Source organism: Mytilus galloprovincialis, chromosome 11 (assembly GCF_965363235.1).
Source record: "Mytilus galloprovincialis chromosome 11, xbMytGall1.hap1.1, whole genome shotgun sequence".
Taxonomy (NCBI): Eukaryota; Metazoa; Mollusca; class Bivalvia; order Mytilida; family Mytilidae; genus Mytilus; species Mytilus galloprovincialis.
The window spans coordinates 3211178-3237967 of record NC_134848.1 but is presented as its reverse complement, the minus strand read 5'-3'; the positions used below and the strand labels follow the sequence as shown (position 1 = coordinate 3237967).

General features: G+C 32.7%; 2 protein-coding genes across 2 annotated transcripts in view; both read left to right on the top strand.

Annotated features, from left to right (window-relative positions):
- LOC143051533 (uncharacterized) overlaps nucleotides 1-26790 on the top strand; it is a 621634-nt gene that overhangs the window by 265008 nt on the left and 329836 nt on the right. The window lies entirely within an intron of this gene.
- On the top strand, nucleotides 1527-25566 carry LOC143051963 (uncharacterized). Its single transcript, XM_076224941.1, has 5 exons — nucleotides 1527-1586; nucleotides 5137-5226; nucleotides 10833-10908; nucleotides 21204-21461; nucleotides 24993-25566. Exons 1-5 carry the CDS (start codon nucleotides 1527-1529, stop codon nucleotides 25436-25438), a joined length of 930 nt encoding a protein of 309 aa, XP_076081056.1. The 3' UTR covers nucleotides 25439-25566.

Below are 26790 nucleotides of genomic sequence, written 5' to 3'. Positions count from 1 at the left end.
AACCATCTCATCAAACTTTACCAACACACCCTACACCAATCCTACATTACTGACACAACTACCATCTCATCATACTCTAGCAACACACCTAACACCAATCCTTCATTACTGACACAACTACCATCTCATCATACTCCACCAACACATCTAACACCAATCCTACATTACTGACACAACTACCATCTCATCATACTCTACCAACACACCCTACACCAATCCTACACTACTGATACAACAACCATCTCATCATACATCACCAACACACTTAACACCAATCCTACATTACTGACACAACTACCATCTCATCACACTCCACCAACACACCTAACACCAATCCTACATTACTGGCACTACTACCATCTCATCATACTCCACCAACACAGCTAACACCAATTATACACTATTGACACAACAACCATCTCATCATACTCCACCAACACACCCTACACCAATCCTACATTACTGACACAACTACCATCTCATCATACTTCACCAACACAGCTAACACAAATTATACACTATTGACACAACAACCATCTCATCATACTCCACCAACACACCCTACACCAATCCTGCATTACTGACACAACTACCAACTCATCATACTCTGCCAACACACCTCACACCAATCCTACACTACTGACACAAATACCATCTCATCATACTCCACCAACACACTTAACACCAATCCTACATTACTGACACAACTACCATCTCATCATACTCTACCAACACACCCTACACCAATCCTACACTACTGATACAACAACCATCTCATCATACATCACCAACACACTTAACACCAATCCTACATTACTGACACAACTACCATCTCATCATACATCACCAACACACCTAACACCAATCCTACATTACTGACACAACTACCATCTCATCATACTCCACTTACATACCTAAAACCAATCCTACATTACTGACACAACTACCATCTCATCATACTCCACCAACACACCTAACACTAATCCTACATTACTGGCACAACTACCATCTCATCATACTTCACCAACACACCTAACACCAATCCTACATTACTGACACAACTACCATCTCATCATACTCTATCAACACACCCTACACCAATCCTACACTACTGATACAACTACCATCTCATCATACTCCACCAACACACCTAACACCAATCCTACATTACTGGCACTACCATCTCATCATACTTCACCAACACACCTAACACCAATCCTACACTACTGACACAACTACCATCTCATCATACTCCACCAACACAACTAACACCAATCTTACACTACTGACACAACTACCATCTCATCATACTCCACCAACACACAGGGATGATTCCACTATATAGTTTAGGGCCGCTTAGCGGCCCTTAAATCTGCCAGCGGCCCCAAAAAATGTTTGTGAATATAAATTCCCAATTCAGGAAAATAAAATAAAAATCGGTATTTCCGGAAAAGTTTCAGTCACCGATTACGGCAACTATAATTTGTCATAGTTTGTCGTCAAAACGTAGTAAAATCCAGATAAGAATGCTGACTATGATCGCATTTTATTTACAACAATTTAATTATGTCAACATTGAACTTGAGGTAAACAATTTTAGCAGCCGGATTCAATTGAATAAAATGTTATGGGAGTATTTGAATTCGCAAAAGTGGAGCGCACAGCATTGCAAAAATGCTTTTTGTCAAAATTGGTGTCAAAGCAGACCTCGGCAAAGAACAAATTCAAATTTTGATACAACATTGATGAATAAATTTTAATGGGTGCCGATCTTATAAAAGCATTTCGCCCAGCAGAGCCGGTTATGTTACCTGATTAGAACTTGTTTTGTAAAAGAAATTATTTTATATTTTGCTCTATTTCCTCAAAAGACAAAAGTTTGCGCGTTTTTGAAAATAATGTTGATGATGGACCATTCATGAAATGAGCCCCAGCAGTTTTTTTCAGTGGTTAATACGGCATGCCATTTTGCTATTCAATCTAACTTCAAGATATCTCATAAACTTTACAAGATATCTTATATAATAGTTCATTAGATATCTTATATAGTTTGTAAGATATCTTATATAGTTTGTAAGATATCTTATAAAGTTTATAAGATATCTTACATAGTTCATGAGATATGTTATAAAGTTTATGAGATATCTTTTATAGTTTATAAAATATCTCATATAGTTTTCTTTATCATATATCTTATAAACTATATGATATATATTATGAACTATATATAAGATATCTTATATAAAGTATATTATAAGATATCTTATATACTATATAAGATATCTTATTATTAGCGATATTAGATATCTTCTTTATTATATAAGATATATATTTATATAAGATATCTTATAAAAAAGATTATATAAGATATCTTATATATCATATTAGATATATTATTAGAGACATCGTATAGAAATTATAAGATAATTCATATAATATATCTTATATAATTTTCTTAAGATGATATCCAATAAACTATATAAGATATCTTGTATAAAAAAATTTGATAAGATATTTCATATACTTAATGAGATATCTTATAAACTTTAGAAGAAATCTTATAAAGTATATAAGATATCTTATAAGTATATAAGATATATATTATATATTTAATAAGATATCTGATAGTTTTTAAACTTTATAAGATATCTTATTAAATATATAAGATATCTCATATAATATAAGATAGCTTTAAAATATTAAATTATATAAGATATCTCATATATCAAATTAGATATCTTATAAAAATCTTATATGTTATATAAGATATCTCATATATTATGAAATAATTTGAGATAATTTGAAATTCGAATAAATAGCTAAACTGCTTGCCATAGGTTTATGTTAGCTGGTATATATGCCTTGTTTACCAAAGTTAAGATGATAGTGCATAATGGTATTCATGTATTACAAGAGGGACGAAAGATACCAAAGGGACAGTCAAACTCATAAATCTAAAACAAACTGACAACGCTATGGCTAAAAATGAAAAAAGACGAACAGAAAAACAATAGCAAAAATGACACAACATAGAAAACTAAAGAATAAACACGAACCCCACCAAAAACCAGGGGTGATCTCAGGTGCTCCGGAAGGGTAAGCAGATCCTGCTCCACATGTGGCACCCGTCTAGTTGCTTATGTGATTACAAATCCGGTAAATAGTCTAATTCGGTAGGTCACATTCATGAAAAGGAAGGGGATTGTAGTTACGACGTAAGGAACATATCCGATATCATTTGTGAAACGGTTATTCCATAACGGTCAACCAACTCGTGATGGCGTCCGTAAAATTTACGAAGGGATGATTTCAACTTCACCATTTGGAACTCTTGGTTTAAAATCTTCCTTGTGAGCAGTAACCCTCTATCAAGAAAATCATGATAGGAAATGCAAGCACGGGAATATCGTATCAATTGGGAGATATATACCCCGTATGCAGGTGCTGCTGGAATGTTGCTACTTAGAAATGGAAAGTTCACAATTGGAAAGCTGAAATCATGTCTTTTGTCGTAAAGTTTTGTTTTCAACCGACCCTCATTGTCAATTTCTAGATGTAAGTCAAGATATGAAGCCGACTTAACTGTATCTGTAGTATCCTTTATCTCCAATTCGATGGGATAGATGCGTTCCACATAGCCACCAAATTTTGAATTGTTTAGTGAAAGAACGTCATCTATATAGCGGAAAGTAGAGTTAAAGGATATTGCTAACTTCTTATCTGTTTTCCTAAGAAGTTCCTGCATGAAGTCAGCCTCATAATAATAAAGAAACAAGTCGGCAAGTAGAGGGGCACAGTTTGTTCCCATTGGGATGCCGACAGTCTGTTGAAAAAACACGTCCTCCGAACGTTACAAATATGTTGTCAATCAAGAAATCAAGCATCTTGATAATATCGGTTTCAGAGAATTTTTTGTTTGCAACTTCCCTGGTCTGAATCCAATAACTTCTTCAATCAGTGTACAGGTGAAACTTAAAATACATTTTCCGTTTTTATAGGCCAGGAAAATGATATTATTTCGTTTTTGATTGTATGCATAAAAAATTCCCAATTGGGGTAAAAATTCCCAATTTGATGTAGTCAAGGGACCCATTTGAAAACACCTGGAATCATCCCTGAACACACCTAACACCAATCCTACACTACTGACACAACTACCATCTCATCATACTCCACCAACACACCTAACACCAATGCTACATTACTGACACATCTACCATCTCATCATACTCCACCAACACACCTAACACCAATTTTACATTACTGACACAACTACCATCTCATCATACTCCACCAACACACCTAACACCAATCCTACATTACTGACACAACTGTCATGTCATCATACTCCACCAACACACCTAACACGAATCATAAACTACTTACAAAACTACCATCTCATCATACTCCAGCAACACATCTTACTTCCATCTAATCACATTCCACTAATGCACCTCACACCAATCATACACTATTTAACAAAACTACCATCTAATCATACTCCAACAACACACTTTACTACCATCTAATCACATTTCACCAACAGATCTTACACCAATCATACACTGTTTACAAAACTACCATCTAATCACATTCTACCAATACACCTTACACCAATTATACACTATTAACAAAACTACCATTCAATCACATTCCACCAACACACCCTACATCAATCATACACTTTTATCAAAACTACCATCTAAGCATACTCCGGCAACACATCTTACACTAATCATACACTATTAACAAAACTACCATTTAATTATACTCCAGCAACACATCTTACACCAATCATACACTGTTAACAAAACTACCATTTGATTATACTCCAGCAAAACATATAACTACCTTCTTATCACATTTCACCCACACACCCTACACCAATCATTCAATAATGTCTTTAACAGCAAAATCTCAAATATTATTCATTGATCTCTTTATAATGACACTTCATATGTGTTGTTGGTTTAGGTTCACTGGTTTTTATTTCAAGTATATATAAATAAGACAACATTCTGCAATGCATAGGTAAAATTAATGCAACAGTTACCTATTACTTAATGTTTTACAGTTTTTTGAAATAAAAGATATATATGTGTATAATTAATGAAAGATTATTTGATTGTATTTCAGGGTAGAACTCCTTATGATCTGGTAACAATAGACAGCTATGATAAGGAAGAGAGAAAAAGGAAGAAGGAAGAAGTGATGGACTTCCTTAAGGTAAATAGTCTTGTCTTACTTTAAAAGATATTCACAGATTATTAGAGACAAAACAGACTTGGTACAAAGAAATTACAATAAAACAGTTGCCTGTAGTTTTCAATGTCATTGTAGTAATTTTTGTCAGTTAACAATGTAAGTTGACAATTCCAAGCTTGTTGCCTAATATACATGTTGGCATATGTGAAAGACAAATGTTTAAAATCTGTGTTCTCATCTGTTGGATGTCTCTTATTTTTTATACGCCAGTCAAAATTTTGACGTATTATGGTATACAAATGTCCGGTGTCCGTCCGTCTGTCCGGCGTAAACATGTCACACCATAACTTGAGAACTCCTTATTTAAATTTCATGAAACTTAATAGAGTTGTTTCTTATGATGGTCAAATGATCTGTATACTTTTTGGTAAAAATAAGATTTAAACCTTTTGAGTTACGGCACTTTGTAACTAAAACAGTGGTGTGATTCTTTTTCACATGTCGCACCCTATCTCAAAAACGATTCTTGATTATTGCTTAAAACTTTACACATTATCTGTATACTTTTTGGTGATGATTCAAAATTTCATTTTTGAGTTATTGAGTATTTTGTAAAAAAGGGGGAGGTTTTTTTTACATGTTGCGCCGTATCTCAAAAACAATTTATGATTATTGCTTAAAACTTTACACACCTCTTTGTTATATTAATCTAAAGATCTGTATACTTTTTGGTGATGACTCAAAATTTTATTTTGAGTTATTGAGTATTTTGTAAAAAAGGGGAGATTATCTGACTATTGCTCAGAATGCTGGATACTTTTCACGCTAGTCTGTTTCCACACTTGTTATTGACAATAATATGTAAAAGTACAGGATGTTCTACCAATTCTTTTCAAATTTAAATATGTTGCTGATGGCAAAAGGAGATCAACTAAGGAGAGATATGGTCATTTGAAAGATCAGAAAATGGCATGACACAGTTAAATGTAGTAAAACTGGTTTGACTGTTATTGGCCAGCTTTGGTTAAGTATAAAATTGAAAGAGTTTCCGTTGTTGAGAGCAGCAAAAAAATTGAAATCCAAAAAATCAGAAGTTTGTTTATGCTCATTGGTGTGCAAAATGGAGCATATATATAGTTTTTATACGTCCGTCAAAATTTTGACGGGACGTATTATGGTATACAAATGTCCGGTGTTCGTCCGTCTGTCTGTCCATCCGTCTGTCTGTCTGTTCGTCTGTCTGTCCGGCGTAAACATGTCGCACCGTAACTTGAGAACGACTCATCCAAATTTCATGAAACTTAAATGTAACATAGTTGTTTCTTATGATCGTCAAATGATCTGTATACTTTTTGGTGAAAATAAAATTAAAACTTTTTGAGTTACGGCACTTAGTAACTAAAACAGGGGTGTGTTTTTTTCACATGTCGCACCGTATCTCAAAAACGATTCTTGATTATGGCTTAAAACTTTAAACACTTCTTAGTTATATTAATCTTAATATCTGTATACTTTTTGGTGATGATTCAAAATTTTATTTTTGAGTTATTGAGTATTTTGTAAAAAAGGGGGAGGGTTTTTTTACATGTCGCACCATATCTCAAAAACGATTTATGATTATTGTTTAAAACTTTACACATGTCTTTGTTATATTAATCTAAAGATCTGTTTTCTTTTTGGTGATGATTCAAAATTTCATTTTTGAGTTATTGAGTATTTTGTAAAAAAGGGGGAGGTTTTTTTTACATGTTGTGCCGTATCTCAAAAACAATTTATGATTATTGCTTAAATCTTTACACACTTCTTTGTTATGATAATCTAAAGATCTGTATACTTTTTGGTGATGATTCAAAACTTTATTTTGGAGTTATTGAGTATTTTGTTAAACAGGGGAGGTTTTTTTTACATGTCGCGCCGTATCTCAAAAATAGTGTATGATTATTGCTTAAAACTTGACACACTTCTTTGTTATATTAATCTAAAGATCTTTATACTTTTTGGTTTTGATTCAAAATTTTATTTTAGTGATATTTAGTTTTTTTTTTAAAAAACAAGGTTTGGGGTTTCACATGTCCCGCCGTGTCTCAAAAACAATATATGGTTATTGCTTGAAACTTTCTCAGAAACTATTTATGATTATTGCATAAAACTTCCACACAAGACATCGGGCGTATCATGCGCTCATAGTGCCGCTGTTTATTGTTTCTCGGGTACTATAAGCAGTAGGTCAGCTATGTATGGTGTATAGAATAATTGTAAGGGGTACATATCAGTCTGGCAGGTTTCATCTGACCTTGACCTCATTTTCACAGTTCATTGGTCAATGTTAAGTTTTTGTGTTTTGGTCTGTTTTTCTAATACTATAAGCAATAGGTCAACAGTATTTGGTGTATGGATTAATGATTGTAAGGTGTACATGTCTGACTGGCATGTGTCATTTGTCCTTGACCTCATTTTCATGGTTCATTGGTCAATGTTAATTTTTTGTGTTTTGATCTGTTTTTCTAATACTATAAGCAATAGGTCAACTATATCTGGTGTATGGAATGATTGCAATGTCTACATGTCTGTCTGGCAGGTGTCATTACTTGACCTCATTTTCATGGTTCATTGGTCAATGTTAAGTTTTCATGGTTTGGTCTTTTTCTTGTATACTATAAGCAATAGGTCAACTATGTTTGGTGTATGGAATGATTGTAAGGTGTATATGTCTGTCTAGCAGGGTTCATCTGACCTTGACCTCATTTTTATGGTTCATTGGTCAGTGTTAAGTTTTCCTGTTTAAGTCTGCTTCTTAGATACTATAACAATAAGGTCAACTTTATTTGATGCATGGAATGATTGTAAGGTGTACATGTCTTTCTGACTTGGTTTATATGACCTTGACCTCATTTTCATGGATCATTAATAATTTTAAGTTTATGTGATACTTGTAGTGAAACTTTATCTTTAGGACTATCAACATAAAACCAATCATGGTTAGTAAAGCAGGCGAGACATTTCAGTGGGTGCACTCTTGTCAGAATTATTCCGAGTTACTTTTCTAAAAACCATATATACTTATAATGGGTGAATGCCCCCCAGACTAGGCAAGTTAGTAGAAGAGACCCTTTGTCTATAATTTTGAAAACCATTATAAAGAGAAAATCTGATAAGAGCTAAAATGATCAGGATGTTGAGCTCTGCCAATTGTCTATACTTGTCAAAACCGTCAGATGACTTCTTGTAGGATTTATTGCCCTCAAATGACAAATTTTACCATTTTTTTCATGATGAACAAGACAAGTTCTACAGATAGGTCAACATGGTCAAAATTGTCTATAGACTCCTTATTAGAGTTATTGCCCTTCGCTGACCAATCTTTCCGTTTTTTGCCTTCTATCTGAAAACTATATTAGACAAATAGAAAATTAGCTAGGCAAAAATGATCAGCAAAACAAAATCTACAATGAAGACAATATGGAGGAAATGGTCAGATGACTCTTTTTGGAGTTATTGCCCTTATCGCCCTTAGTCAAGATCTACTAACAATTCAAATTTTGCCGATATAGTTAAGTAGACTGACTCTTTATAGGAGGGAAAGCCCTTAAATGAGGATTTTGTTTATCTTCTTTTGTGTTTTGAGCAAAAACTAAAGAAGTTAGAGAGAAACTAAACAGGCTAAATGATAAGCAATACAAGATCATCTAAACTGATTTTTGTCGTGAATTCTATTCTTGTCTACAATGTTGGAGAGTGTCCGTTGTTGAATATGCACATAGACCAAGGTGAGCGACACAGGCTCTTTAGAGACTCTAGTTAAAAGTTATCTAGTAAATACAATCTAGTTAATCCTGCTGCCATATTAATTTTTATGCAAGGAGAAGTATTTAGATATATATTGAAATTCTCGAAACAGAAAGAGTTGTTCAACATGTTCAACAAGAAAAAAAAGATATATATATATATATATATCTGTCATTTGTGGATAGATGTCTTATTGGCAGTCTTACCCCAGGTGTCTATAGTTTTATACCATATTCATTATACATGTATTAGAATATTATTATTAGTATATTAGTAAAACTTTATAAAACAAATTCTCTTAATAATACAATAAATATGTCTCCTGTCTTACACACTTGATAATATATAAATTAATGCATAAATATGTTGTCTAAATTTTTTCTTCACTGTAAAAAGTTAAAAAGACACTTTAAATATCACTATTTTGAACTAAATGTGCATGCACACTTATTCAAAATGGTGGAAATTCTAATGCAATGTACTTACCAAAAGATGTTTCCATAAATATTTGTTAAAACATCAATCTTCCTTAATCCAAAAGTCATGCCATCAGAAGAATACACTGCACTATTCAATGTCTATACAGTTATTAGTAAACATCCATTGTAAAATTCTTATTTTATTTATGATAGCTAGAAGACATCTTTGCTTGCCATGTGTATGCTCAAGCCCAGTTCAAATTTTAACTTTGTTTGAGGTTTTTTAGGGTATTGTGACAGTGTGACCCCTTTAACATTTGCCCCTAATAATAACTATTAATTACCAAAATCTTGAATATTTGATATATCTTATAATAAAAAAATACTGTTTGTTTTTTTATTTTTATGTTATGAGTTATAGTTAAGTAAATACCTGTAGAAAAATGTATAAAAACATGTGCTTCCCTTAATTTTGCCTCAAACTCTGTGTACATTTACAATAAAATTTCCTGTCTTCTTGTACTTTACACTTGTACACAGAGATAAATTGAAAACAGATGGGCACATAACATTTATATCACCAGCTCATATTTCTAATTGCTCAACTTTTGCTCAACTTTTGCTCAACTACATGAAAAGTTAAACCAAAGATCAATTGCTCAACTTTTCTTCAACTACAAAAAAAATCAAAGTCTAAATGCTCAACTTTTGCTCAACTATATGAAAACCAAAGATCAATTGCTCAACTCTTCCTCAACTTAATGGCCAGGTTCAGTTGAGGGCCAGTTGAGCGACATCTATCAAACATACAGTGCTTGGCAAAGTTTGAGTTGAGCTATAAAATTGAGAATGGAAATGGGGAATGTGTCAAAGAGACAACAACCCAACCATAGAGCAGACAACAGCAGAAGGTCACCATCAGGTCTTCAATGCAACGAGAAATTCACGCACCTGGAGGCGTCCTTCAGCTGGCCCCTAAACAAATATATACTAGTTCAGTGATAATGAACACCATACTAAACTCCAAATTGTACATAAGAAACTAAAAGTTAAAATAATACAAGACTAACAAAGGCCAGAGGCTCCTGACTCGGGACAGGCGCAAAAATGCGGCCGGGTTAAACATGTTTGTGAGATCTCAACCCTCACCCTATACCTCTAGCCAATGCAGAAAGGTAAACGCATAACAATACGCATTAAAATTCAGTTCAAGAGAAGTTCGAGTCTGATGTCAGAAGATGTAACCAAAGAAAGCTGCTCAACACCTAGCCCTCAACTATTTTACTTAAAACAGCTAGCCCTCAACTGTCCTCCACATAGCCCTCAACTAGCCCTCAACTTTTTTTTTCTGTAGGGGTATTAAACTATTTGACAAGTTTTCACATAGGGCATGATAGTTTATAGCATATTTTTCTTTTGTAGACTGTCATGTCAAAGACATCCCAAGAAGTAACTCCTGACACCCATTTACAGGAACCTGCAGCACCAGTAGTTGAAGGTAATTATCAGATCATCATCTCAAAATTGAGGTATCAAAAGAGGATCAAATTCAAACATTGACTCAAAGACATATGGACACATTGACCAGTTGACAAATTAACACATTGACATATTTCTACATTGACAGTTCTAAAGCTTTTTACACATCAACGCCTTGAGAGATCTACATATTGACATATTGACACATTGACATATTGACACATTGACAGATCAACACTTAAACAGACTCATATACTGACACATTGAGGTATCCACACTTAGACAGATCAACACAATAACAGACTCATATATGCATCGACACATCAGGCCTCTACAATAACTTTTTTTCAACTTGTCCAGTAGGACAAGTACATACCAAAACTTACTTGTCCGAATGAAATTGTTACTTGCCAAAAATTTTTAACCCAAAATAACCTTTTTACATTTTAAGTTGATTAAAGGAACAAACGAATTTAAATAATAGAATAGAATTTGATGAATTTCTTTTGAAATACTTTTCAAAAATATGAGTCAAGTACAACTGAATCTAGTCATGTCACAGGACTTAGGTTCTAGTTTTCACCAATGCCAGTCTCATCAGAATCTAAACATTAGGCACCATCTGATAGGCCTGTACACTCATCATTGCTCATTGGATTTGTATCCTGTTTTTTTTAGTTGAAAAAAGTTTTATTCAAATGCAATCAATAAAAAGAAGATGAGGTCTGATTGCCAATGAGAAAACTCATATGGTATTTATTATAAAAGAACATAATAAGGTAAGAAAATGAGATACTGCTTTGTCTTGGTCCCAAATTGTTTCCTGTCTTGCCAAACTGTCTATCAATCATGTCTACTAAATATGTGTCTTACGGTGCCAAACTGTCTTAAACTTCAAGCTAAACCTGTCCAGGTGACGAACTGTACTATAAAGTTACCTTATCTATAAAGCGCAGCATTGATTCGGATCAGTAAGACTGGTTTCCGAGAATAGTATACTTTTGACCTGTTAAAAAGTACCTGACAAAGAACCAGTTTAAATTATCGATTGCAAGTCGAAGAAAAAGGTTTTGCATTTGAACAGAAACCACGTGACAGAAACATGTCAAATTAATATTTGTTTTGTTTGTTTGTTGTTTATAATTATACTTTGTTCATTAAAGTTGGATGAAGTTTATTTTCTGCAGAATAATTGTACTTGTCCCAACGGACAAGCTTGATACAGCTTTTACTTGTCCGACCTTTTTTCCCTCTGGTACCGGACAATTGGACAAGCAGTATTGTCGAGGTCTGCACATTGCTATATTGACACACTGACAGATTAACACTTTTACAGATTCATACATCTGCACATTGACATATCGACAAACTGACAGATCAACACAAAACAGACTCATCAATTGGCATATTGCTTCACTGACAAATCAACACATAAAGATATTCATACATCAACACATTGTCATATTGATACACTGACAAATCAACACTTAAACAGATTCATACATCAACACATTACCATATTGACACACTGGCAGATTAGAAAAAATAACAGACTCATATATTGACTCATTGTTATATTGAAACACTGACAGATCAACACATCAACTGACTCATACATCAACATTTGATATATCAACACATTGACAGATCAACACATTAACAGACTCACACATCAACACATAGACATATTGACACACTGACAGATTTAACACATCAACACATTGACATTTTTACACAATGACAAATCAACAAATAAACAGACCCATACATCAGCACATATACATATTGACACATTGACAAACTTAACACATTAAAAGATTCACACTGATAGATCAACATATTAAAAGACTCGTACATCAACACAATGACATATTGAACAGACACATTGACATATTGACACACTGACAGATCAACATATTACCAGACTCCCACATCAACAAATTGACATATTGACACACTGACAGATCAACATATTACCAGAATCCCACTTCAACAATTTGACATATCAACACACTGACAAATCAACACGTTAACACACATTTGTCATCACGCTGATAGATCAACACATTGACAGGCTCATACATCAATACATTGACATATTGACACACTTACATATCAACATATAACCAGACTCATACATCAACACATTGACATATTGACACACTTACATATCAACATATAACCAGATTCATACATCAACACATTGACATATTGACACACTTACATATCAACATATAACCTGATTCGAACATCAACACATTGACATATTGACACACTTACAAATCAACATATAACCAGATTCGAACATCAACACATTGACATATTGACACACTTACATATCAACATATAACCAGATTCATACATCAACACATTGACATATTGACACACTTACATATCAACATATAACCAGACTCGTACATCAACACATTGACATATTGACACACTTACATATCAACACATAACCTGATTCATACATCAACACATTGACATATTGAAACATTGACAGATCAACACTTTGGCACACATACATCATCACGCTAATAGATCAACACAATGATAGACTCATGCATCAGCACATTGGATATTGACACACTGACATATCAAGATAATACCAGACTCAAACATCAACACATTGACATATTGACACACTGACATATCAACACATTCCCTGACTCAAACATCAACACATTGACATATTGACACATTGCATATCAACATCTTACCAGACTCAAACATAAACACATTGACAGATGAACACATTAACATATTGAACAACTCATACATTAACACATTAACATATTGACACACTGACAAATCAACACATTAACAGCCTCTAACATCAACAAGTTGACATATCGACAAATTAACAGACTCACACAGCGACACATTGGCATATTGACACACTGAGAAATTAACATTTAAACAGAATCATAAATATGCACATGACATATCAACACATTAACATATCAACACATTAACATATCAACACATCAACATACTAAAACAGTCCAGGCAATTACTGAAAACTGTAATATTACATAAATCTGTACTATTACTCTTTTCTGTAATACAACATTTTTTTAAAAAGGAAGTAAGAGTTATCTCCCATTTGCTACTACAAATAATTACATTTATTGAAGAAAACCATTGTCTTGTTGGTTTTTCTCTTTCTTTTAAAGACTAATAGTGTTAAGGGTAAAAAAATCAACAGCAACAAATATATCAAATTGAAGTTATTATGTTCATCGTTTGCTTGACAATGAAAGATCAAATAAAATAATATAGATAACTTGGACTATTAAATTAAAAGAAATGTCACTGATTTCCATTAGTTTCCATCATATGTTTGCAATTCCTAATATTTTTTAACAAATGTTAACCAACAAAAAATATCAAAAAGAAAAAAGACGTTTTAAATTGAAATTTTAGGGGGACTTTTCTTCAGAATCAAGTTTAAATAAAAACTCAGCTATTGCTCATTTCAAGACAAATATGTTATCTGCTATTTTAGGATTATTCAAATCTTACTACATATTTGCTTAATTTTATTTAAAAAACAAAGTAAACAACAACAAAAATATAAATTTCTTTGTACATATTTAATGTCACAAATCAAAACAAGTTTTTAATAATAGCATTAGCAGAATTAAAACACTTCACAATCTTCTATATGATTAGCTATATAAAACAAATAAGAATGTCTTTGTTTAGATAACTTCAATAAAATCAAAACAATATCCAACCGCTACCCCAAATATGTTTGTGTTTATATATTGGCATTTTCAGGTATGCCTTTGGTCAATATTTCTTTTTAAAGAAAAGATAAACTGATAAATGCAATAAATAGTCAAATTTTTACCTTTTCTAGGGATTGGGTAATAAAGGTTAAAGAATTATGCTACTTACATTTGCAAGATAAACTACTACATGTACAGTTTTTGTAAACTGCAACATTTCAAATTCAATAGACCATGACTAAAGGGGCAGACCCAAATAATCGCCCTGGAAATGAAATATGCCAATGCCTATACAACTGCATACCAGATACCATTGACCTACAACAAGTGTTTACCCACAAACTGACCTAACCATAGAATAATACAAGTAAACTAAGCAAAAGTTTAAATGTCAATAATACATGAGTAAGGGGGCAGACCAAACAATCTCCATGTAAATAACATGAGGTAATGCTTATACAACTACACTATCAAATATAATGGACCTATCACTTATGTTTCACCATAAACTATACCTAATCACAAATTAATGCAATGTTGACGACGCTGCCAAATTGAAAGAAGTTTTAATGTTATTTAAATTTGAATAATTTTTTGATTTAATTACATGTAAATTCAAATAAATTTCTTGTTTATGACTTATTTAAACTAGAACTTCCATCAAATTTAATGCAATTTAAAGTCAATAAAATTCTGTATAGCTGATGTACTTACAAAACAATAGTGCAAATGAAAAATAAAGAAAAGGCAGAATTTGTCTTGGAAAAGGGATGTAGGAGATTTATTTTTACTTTAACCCAAATATCTGGTTTGGAAATATCTAATTAAATAAAAAACAAAAATTAGGCAAAATAGGAAATTTCAATGATTATAACTTTGTAGCTACTGAACACATAAAATTGATCTTCCAACTTTTCTGATCCATATTTACAAACTATAAGAGTTGAAAGGCATGGATTGCTGCTCTGTTTATTTACAGTAAAATAGTATTTGTGGTTCCAAATGGCAATGTGCAAATGTATAATTTGTCAGTAACATTGAAGACTGTATTTTTAAGATGAAACTTAAACTGTAATTCAAAGAATACACTTCATTCATTTGCAAAGCTCAATACTATTTTGTAAGTATGCCCTTACCTATATGTAAAGAATGGCAATGCATCTGAATTTATAAAAATATTAATTAATAATATCCCTTGCTAGCGTTATTCATTGTTATTTGTCAATTTTAAAACTTAAAAAAAACAACAATAAAAACACATAACATTATTTACATGATTAACATAATTGTTAAATTCAAAAACAATCGAACATTAATTAAAATGTTATGGGATTTCATTCCAAATGCTGTATGTAAGAATAAAATATAAGATGTAATGTAATATTTTAAATATGTACAATTGAATAAAATATCACACATATAAACTTTTATCAACAAATTTATGTAATGTCAAGCAAAAATTATCAATATTGAATGTACTTGGACAATTCAAGAAAATGATAAGTTTATATGTTTATAAATATATTTGGTGTATTTACTGTCTCCTGATTATTTAAAAGTTTAGTTTTATTTTCAATGTTTACAAATTTTATGGCGACACACCCACTCTGACGTTGTGTATTAATACGTCAACATATGTGTACATTGTTATTTATAATATATATAAGTAATATAAAAAGTTCTTTGAGCCTTATTTTTTATAGAAACTTATTTATAATGAATGGCAATAACTTATTTTGATTTTATTGAACCATAAGATTAATTTTCAACTATTCACATTTTACATAATCCTCTTGGCAGTCTAGAAAATGACTTTAGTTTATCCATGTAAGATTTAAAAATCTTCTGACAGTCAACATGGTCAAACCCGAAGTCTTGTGATCAGGCGAGTACTGTATAAATTTTCCTGTGATCATTTTTAGTCCTCCTACAAAATACAACTACTTCCGTTTTAGATAATTTGCATAAAACAGTGAAGGATAAATCTAAAGAGTCTCAAATGATTCATGTAGAATCTAGGGAGAGAATGACCCTATGAACTATGAACCAACCAATCACAAGCGGTTTTGAGTTTTCCTGCTTTAAACCGGTTGTTGTTGTATTTTGTAGGACGACTTAAACGATAACATGAAAATTTATTGACAAATCTTGTGTACTGGGGGTAAGGGGTACTCTAAGGGTAAATACAATGCATATCATCTGAGAGATAAACTTTTCATGAATCGAATGGTGTATGGAACAAAAAATTTGAGACTGAATTGACAGAGAAATAAGAGTTTTAAGCGGAGAGGTGAAAAAAGTAGTTGGGTACCTTCTTTTAAATATACGTGGATAGTGGGTCTTCCAATTAATAGAAACAAGTGCCTGTGGTTTGATGCGTGCACAACAGTGACGTCTAGCTGATTTGACGCGATCACTGTCTTACAAAAGACGAGTTTGAATATTGTACGGTGTTTTACTTGGTGGAATGTCAATACACTCACAGTTACAGTTATTCTTTACTTGCTTCCACAATAATTGTTGCAAGGTATTCTTTGAATTTCTCGGCAGTTATAGTTCTCTTCAGACATGCTTTTTTTTAAAAATTCGTCTGGTTGAATAGCGTAAATCAGCCCCTCAACTTCTTTTTACATAAATACTAACTTTGGCTTCAACGCCTTGTTCGTCCTTGTCTGGAGAACTTGTTGTAGTTCCAGTTTAGCAAGCATTTTGGAGACTTATCCATCCACTCTTAACTTGTAATCTCTGGTGATAAATTTTGCCGTTTGACATGTTTTTTTATTTTGTTACCGGGTAGGGGTCTTATACTATGGCTCCATATTATATTATGAGATCATTTCCTAAAGGTCTAGTTCATTATCCAATCTGACACAAATTTCAATAACTGGAATGCCACCCAAGTTGAATATATGGTGACCCGCTATATCAGCATATTTACTTGGAATTGTGTTTAATACCATGATGGTTCAATGGCATAAACTTAAATGAAGACAGAAATTTGACATGAAAGATTGTGGATAAGTGTAAAATAAAAACAAAACTAGCTTACTATGATAAATGGTTAAAGAATGAATATCAAATTATATGGGTCATGGGCAGAGTTATAAAATATCAATATGGCAGAGAAGTGGTTTCAAGTTTCATATAAAGGGACCTGACTTACATGAAATAAAAAATCAAAGGAGTATCCCTATTTGTCTAATCTTCAAGGTGAAATAAAACAAGTATAACAATATTATGCTATTGTGTAAATCTACAGAAATAGAATTGCTTCAAGTAACAGAAATTACTATGTCACTAGTAACTTATTTAATGTTATGTGGGTAATTAGTCCTATAACATGACCTCGGGAGCATTATTTCAAAAACTATTTCTATTTACTGTTCTGATAAAAAAAAGATAATACTATCAACATGATCAATGTGTCACACTTCGCATTCAAAATTAAAAAAACTTTAAAATTGATTAAGAATGCGAAGTCATATGTTATAGGACTATTGTGGGGTATGAGAGCCTTATTGTTACAACTCTTCATAACCATTTGGTTTGAAAGGATACTAGTAGTCTGTATTCTTAATTTAGAAAAATGTAATTGCAAGAAAAAAATACACATTACTTAAAATACTTTAGATCATTCAGGTAGTCTTTATTGAGTATGTACAAAAGATTAGCCAGTAGTCATTGGATAGTGTAGATCATTTAAATAGTCTTGACCTATTTATTAGTACAAAAGAACATCTAGTTATCATTGGATATTGTACATCAATCCAGTATTCTTGACCTATTTATTCGTACAAAAAAAAAGCAGCCAGTAGTCATTGGTTACTGTAGATCATTCAGGTAGTCTTGACCTATTTATTTGTACAAAAAGAAACCAGCCAGTAGTCATTGGATACTGTAGATCATTCAGGTAGTCTTGATTGTTAACCTGTTCATTTGTATTAAAAAAAACGTCAGTTGTCAACTGCACTTCACACACACATTTACGAATATCAATTATATGCTTACGAGATATGTTGCAATGTTAAACTTATACCGGGTGTGAACATCAAGACTTCCATAAAAAAATATCCCAATATTGGAGGCAGTGGCGTCATTTTTCCTCAGAGCTTTCAGCTCTTTGATTAAGTTGATTGGTCGTTATCTTCATTAAAAATTATCCTTACCAAATTCTTTAACCAAAACTTGAACCTGAAGCAGAACAGATGAAAAGATAAACAAACAAAAGCAGCTCTTTGATTAAGTTGATTTGTCATTATCTTCATTAACAATTATCCTGACTTGAACCTGAAGCAGAACAGATGAAAAGATAAACAAACAAAAGCATGGATCATTAAACATGAAGCCCCTCTACTATTGTAGGCTGGCATTACAATTTATTACAACTATCACATTTTGTGATTTATTCATGCACATTTAAAAAAAATTATTGATTTGTATCAGTTTAGTTTTTCAATTATATTTAAAATCTAACTCCTACTATCATTGTTTGGTCTTATTGTGTAGAATATTTACAACTTTTATTATTTGACTTGTGATCCACACAGGGGTTCAGGCTTATATTTTGGGGAGTGTTTGATGTGTCTATGGACCACAATGGAGGTCTAAATTTAAGAAGCACCCCCTTTTTTCCCCAAGAGAGATTGTTATTGGAATAACTCATTATTGATTTTGCTGTCTTTATCAATTTCAATATAAATCACAATATTAGGTACAGCTATTTTGTTTTCTTTTGACATATAAGAAGTATTTGTAAATTATTAAGTACAATCTGACAGCTGTATACAATATAACCAACAAAAAAATCTGAAACTGGATTACTGCCCTTTTAGCTAATTCTACTTAATACACAATTATTTTGATTTTTTGTTATTGTTTTTTTTAGTAAACTTTAGTAACATGAGTATGAATTCAATCCCCCATGACTCTATTCATGCTATTTGTTAGATGTCTCTACTCTCATTGGCAATCACACGTAATCTCCTTATACATTTATTTTCGAAGGCCTCAACTAACAGTATTTTCCATAAAATATATAAAACAATAAAAAGCTAGCACAATCATGAATTGTGGTCGTATATTGGTATCACGTCGTCGTCGTCCGAAACATTTGGTTTCCTGACAATAAATTCAGTATTAGTGAATAGAAATCTATAAAATATAAAAAAACAAGGTTTATAACTGTTCCAAACCATATCAGTATTTGGACTGTACGCCTACGGTCTGGACCGTATACGTATACTCGTACGGTCCGACCATACACGCATGGTTGGACCGTATGAGTATATAAGCGTATGGTCAAGTACGAGCTGACCATACATGTGATTTGATCATTTGGGTTATATTTAAACAATTTATCACAATCTTTTTTTTTTGGTTTACAAATTGTTATTATTACAACTAGATGGATAAACTGAACAGAAGAACAATTGAAATAAAACATTTGTTTAATTGTAAATCTGAATTCTATTTTGGTACACTCGCCCAAGGTGACACTTGCTACAACAATTGTAATCAGGTAATATTTTTTACATTTGAAAATGTACATGTTTGCAGTTCATGCATGTTCCTTTGCATTTGCATAGATAAGATAAACAGAGTTGATTAGCGTGATTTTTTTTTAAATAGTTAGAATATAAAGTTTTTATTTCAAGAATGTAAAGTTTTTATTTCAATTACAATTGAACTTGTTTTATATTAATTTGAGAGTTAAGTTATGTTGATATGTAATATGTATTTGTATCTAAAAATTTTGACCAACTTCTTAATATTAGTCACACCGTACGCATACGCCCGTACGCGTATGAGTATTTAAAAAAAAAAGTATGCATACGGTCTGGAACATAACCACAAAAGGATGGTGATTAATTTTCGTGGTTATGGTCCGAATAATTTAGGAAGTAGGGGCCAAAAAAAAGGGACCAAATAAGCATTTTAATTTCTAGTTTTCAGACAAAAAATAACTTGTGGATCGGTGTATGGATCTCTCAGACATTGTACAACAAGTTTCCATACACCAAAGGGATGGTTAGGATTGGCTTTTTTTCCTTACATTGCTTTAAAATTATGTATACAGAAATTTTGTATTCTCTTGAGGTGATTAGCTGTCAGTTTATTTTTAGAGGATCCTAATACAACTGCTGATTAAAGATATTATACTTTTAGACATGATTAGGTAGTATTTAAATGGGAAACTATGGTTGCAAACTTCATTGGAAACTTGAATTATTATTTTTTTGGAAAAAGGGAGGGGGAGGGGAGTTGAAAAAAAATTGGGGGGAGGGGGGTTAAAAAGAAATAGCAGATTTCAGAAATTAAAAAGAAAAAAATTGGCCAAAAAAAAAGGGATGGAGTGAGAAAAAAGGTTGTTTTTTTTGGGGGGGGGGGGGTGCAATTCGCAATAGCAAAGTGTATTGCACAAAAGCAAATCATAAAGGCAACAGTAGGATTCATAAATCGATTGAGAAGGCCCTAGTATGAACCATATGTCTCAGACCTAATATGTATAAATCGCTAGACGAGTATAACCTCTTACTAATGACGTTTTAGGATAAACATTTATTTACTTACATTTCAGACAGCAAAATACCAGAACAAATAAAAAAGATGGATCATGAGTCGATTGACATTTATCTGAACGCCCTTGAATCGGGTTCAGAACGAAGACGGGATATAAATTTAATAATTGTTGGAAAAAAATCTGTTGGAAAAACTTCCTTAGTACGAAGATTGTTTGGGGAGGAGTTACAAAGCGTAAAAAGCACAAATGGTATAGAAATTCATCGGCGGAGATGTCGAATAAATCTAAGTAACTGGGAATGGAATAAAGTGTTAGGTAAATATGCGATTCTTTTCTCACTCTCGTTTTACATGATTTATTTATTGCAAAGTTATCATAGAAAAACTAAAACATAGTAAACATAATTTTCAAGGTTTTTTCAAGTTCTGTTTATGCTGTTTTTCTGTATTTACTTTTTTTTTTTTAAATTTCTTCAATTCTTAGAAACACATTTTTGCTAGACCCTAGTATGAACTGTATGTTTCAGACCTAATATGAATATTTAATATTCAATTAATGGAATTAAAGATAGGCATGTTGGATGTAATTTAAACTAAAATACAGACGAATGATCATCTCTACTACATTATCGCAAAATATTTTTATTTGCAAAAAAGACTATGCTTATGTATACTTATCCTCGCATCCGTTTTATTATATGTAAAAATGCTTGTTTTTTTATAATTATACTGTTTTCCTGTGTACTCTTTTATACTTGAGACCTAAAAAGCTGTGTAATTAGGTTTTTTTAACACATTCTTATTGCCTGCATTTCATGTTTATATGATCTTCAACGTCTTATTAAAAATTGTTCTCAAGAATGCAATCCAATCAGCCCAATAAAACTAAATGAAAATGTCCGATGGATTTCTAATCAGATGGATGTCTAATCAGATGGATGTCTAATCAGATGTATGTCTAATCAGATGGATGTCTAATCAGATGGATGTCTAATCAGATGGATGTCTAATCAGATGGATGTCTATTTGATGGATGTCTAATCAGATGGATGTGTAATCAGTTGGATGTGTAATCAGATGGATGTCTAATCAGATGGATTTCTAATCAGATGGATGTGTAATCAGATGGATGTGTAATCAGATGGATGTGTAATCAGATGGATGTCTAATCAGATGGATGTCTAATCAGATGGATGTGTAATCAGATGGATGTCTAATCAGATGGATGTGTAATCAGATGGATGTCTAATCAGATGTATGTCTAATCAGATGAATGTCTAATCAGATGGATGCCTAATCAGATGGATGTCTATTTGATGGATGTCTAATCAGATGGATGTGTAATCAATTGAATGTGTAATCAGATGGATGTCTTATCAGATGGATTTCTAATCAGATGGATTTGTAATCAGATGGATGTGTAATCAGATGGATGTCTAATCAGATGGATGTCTAATCAGATGGATGTCTAATCAGATGGATGTATAATCAGAAGGATGTGTAATCAAATGGATTTCTAATCAGATGGATGTGTAAACAGATGGATGTCTAATCAGATGGATGTCTAATCAGATGGATGTCTATTTGATGGATGTCTATTTGATGGATGTCTAATCAGATGGATGTCTATTTGATGGATGTCTAATCAGATGGATGTGTAATCAGATGGATGTCTAATCAGATGGATGTCTAATCAGATGAATGTCTATTTGATGGATGTCTAATCAGATGGATGTGTAATCAGATGGATGTCTAATCAGTTGGATGTCTAATCAGATGGATGTCTAATCAGATGGATGTGTAATGAGATGGATGTCTAAGCAGATGGATGTGTAATCAGATGGATTTCTAATCAGATGGATGTGTAATGAGATGGATGTCTAATCAGATGGATGTGTAATCAGATGAAAGTCTAATCAGATGGATGTCTAATCAGATGGATGTCTAATCAGATGGATGTGTAATCAGATGGATGTGTAAGCAGATGGATGTGTAATCAGATGGATTTCTAATCAGATGGATGTGTAATGAGATGGATGTCTAATCAGATGGATGTCTAATCAGATGGATGTCTAATCAGATGGATGTCTAATCAGATGGATGTGTAATCAGATGGATGTCTAATCAGTTGGATGTCTAATCAGATGGATGTCTAATCAGATGGATGTCTAATCAGATGAATGTGTAATCAGATGGATGTCTAATCAGATGGATGTCTAATCAGATGGATGTGTAATCAGATGGATGTCTAATCAGATGGATGTGTAATGAGATGGATGTCTAATCAGATGGATGTGTAATCAGATGAAAGTCTAATCAGATGGATGTCTAATCAGATGGATGTCTAATCAGATGGATGTGTAATCAGATGGATGTGTAAGCAGATGGATGTGTAATCAGATGGATTTCTAATCAGATGGATGTGTAATGAGATGGATGTCTAATCAGATGGATGTCTAATCAGATGGATGTGTAATCAGATGGATGTGTAATCAGATTGATATGTTATCAGAGTGTCTAATCAGATGGATGTCTTATCAGATTGATGTGTAATCAGATGGATGTCTAATCAGATGGACGTGTAATGAGATGGATGTCTAATCAGATGGATGTCTAATCAGATGGATGTGTAATCAGATGGGTGTCTAATCAGATGGATGTTTAATCAGATGGATGTCTAATCAGATGGATGCCTAATCAGATGGATGTCTAATCAGATGGATGTGTAATCAGATGTATGTCTAATCAGATGGATGTGTAATCAGATGGATGTGTAATCAGATGGATATGTAATCAGATGGATGTGTAATCAGATGGATGTGTAATCAGATGGATATGTAATCAGAGTGTCTAATCAGATGGATGTCTTATCAGATGGATGTGTAATCAGATGGATGTCTAATCAGATGGATGTGTAATGAGATGTATGTCTAATCAGATGGATGTCTAATCAGATGGATGTGTAATCAGATGGATGTCTAATCAGATGGATGTTTAATCAGATGGATGTCTAATCAGATGGATGTCTAATCAGATGGATGTGTAATCAGATGGATGTCTAATCAGATGGATGTCTAATCAGATGGATGTCTATTTGATGGATGTCTAATCAGATGGATGTGTAATTAGATGAATGTGTAATCAGATGGATGTCTTATCAGATGGATGTCTAATCAGATGGATGTGTAAGCAGATGGATGTCTAATCAGATGGATGTCTAATCAGATGGATGTCTAATCAGATGGATGTGTAATCAGATGGATGTGTAATCAGATGGATGTGTAATCAGATGGATGCCTAATCAGATGGATGTCTAATCAGATGGATGTCTATTTGATGGATGTGTAATCAAATGGATGTGTAATCAGATGGATGTCTAATCAGATGGATGTCTGGATTGAGTGTTGTATAAACCCTTTGGCAATTTAATCCTTTAGCAAATACTTTATTTTTACTGTAATTTCATTATTTCAATTACTGCGATAGTTGTTACTGTAAAGGTTTTATATGAAAATAAAATTTTATTGATATCTGTATTTTTTAAATGCAGATACCCTTATTCGTTTAACATTTTTAATGTGTTTGAGCTTTGATTTTGCCATTTGAATACAGACTTTCCGTTTTGAATTTTCCTCAGAGTTCGGTATTTTTGTTAATTTACTGTTTTCTTGATAATGACCTGTTGCCTTAACAGATTATTGTTTATGTGTTTAGTTTCTGAGAAAGGTATGAACGTGGTTTTCTTTATTGTTTCTTTATTGTATAACATATGAAATAGGTGAAGTTTAATCCTAACTTCCATAGATTTCTCCTATACTATGAACACTTTTTACTATTTTTTTTTTAGATACAAGATTAGTGAAAGAAACAAGTATCAACAATAGAATATTGCAGTCAATTGTCAAAAAGTTACATCAAGATAAAGAAAAACCAAAGCATGACATATTGGAGATATCTTCATCAGATCAGATATCAACAGATGATAATAAGGACACAATCACCAAAAATATTGAACATGACAAAGAACCTCAACCCAAAATGAATTATCAGTTTGCTTATCCGGAGATTACAGAACCGCCGATTTCTAAACTGGCAAAGGATGAGCTGTTAAGTATAATCGGATCTGCTGTAGGCTTACAAGACGAAGACGACTCTGCAAATTTAACAGTGTGGGATTTTGCTGGTGACATTGAGTATTACAACACACATCAAACGTTTTTGAATTCAGAAGCAATTTTTCTTGTCGTAGCAAATTTACATGACATAGATGACACAGTATCCTACGGTTTGTAAAGTCAATTTGTGCTTCCTTATCAAATTTAAAGATATAATTATATTAAACGTAGATACGAATTATTCTTGATGTTCAGTTCATATAAAAACAATGAAACTAAACATTTAAGAAAGCAAATTTTAATACGTGGCTTTTTTGTTAAATGATTTTTGTCGAGCCTGCAACTTTTGTTGCAGAAAGCTCGACATAGGGATAGTGATCCGGCGGCGGCGGCGGCTACGGCGGCTACGGCGGCGGCGTTAGCTAACTTCTTAAAAGGTTTATATTTTAGAAGGTGAAAGACCTGGATGCTTCATACTTTGTATATAGATGCCTCATGTTACGAAGTTTCCGTCAGTCACATGTCCAATGTCCTTGACCTCATTTTCATGGTTCAGTGACCACTTGAAAAAAAAGTTCAGAATTTTTGTAATGTTGAATTCTCTCTTATTATAAGTAATAGGATAACTATATTTGGTATGTGCGTACCTTGCAAGGTCCTCATGCCCGTCAGACAGTTTTCACTTGACCTCGACCTCATTTCATGGATCAGTGAACAAGGTTAAGTTTTGGTGGTCAAGTCCATATCTCAGATACTATAAGCAATAGGGCTAGTATATTTGGTGTATGGAAGGACTGGAAGGTGTACATGTCCAACTGGCAGGTGTCATCTGACCTTGACCTCATTTTCATGGTTCAGTGGTTATAGTTAAGTTTTTGTGTTTTGGTCTGTTTTTCTCATACTTTATGCAATAGGTCTACTATATTTGTTGTATGGAATGATTGTAAGGTGTGCATGTCTAGTGGGCAGATGTCATGTGACCTTGACCTCATTTTCATGGTTCAGTGGTCAAAGTTTGGTTTTTAAGTTTTGGTCTTTTTATCTAATATTGTATGCCAAAGGTCAGCTATATTTGGTGTATGGAAATATATTATGATCTATATGTCAGTCCCGCAGGTTTATTTGACCATGACCTCAATTGCACGGTTCATTGCACAGTGTTAAGTTTTTGTGTTTTGGTCTATTTTTCTTAAACTATAAGTAATAGGTCAACTATATTTGTTGTATGGAAGCTTTGTTAGCTGTACATGTCTGTCTGGCATGGTTCATCTGACCTTGACCTCATTTTCATGGTTCATTGGTCTTTGTTTAGCTATCTTGGTTAATGTTAAGTTTATGTGACAGTTGTAATAAAGCTTTATACTTAGGACTTTCAACATAATATCAATGATTAGTAAAGAAGGCGAGACATTTCAGTGTGTGCACTCTTGTTATTATTTGCTCTAAACAACACTACTTTTCGTGTTTCATTTAATATAGCCATTTATTATCTTGACTTGCATCTAGAAATTGACAATGAGGATCGGATGA

Coding starts and splice junctions, on each gene's coding strand:
- LOC143051963 (XM_076224941.1), top strand. CDS start 1,527: ATGCTGACTATGATCGCATTTTATTTACAACAATTTAATTATGTCAAC. Junction 1,587..5,136: donor ATGTCAACATTGAACTTGAG/GTAAACAATTTT, acceptor ATTGTATTTCAG/GGTAGAACTCCTTATGATCT. Junction 21,462..24,992: donor GGAATGGAATAAAGTGTTAG/GTAAATATGCGA, acceptor TTTTTTTTTTAG/ATACAAGATTAGTGAAAGAA.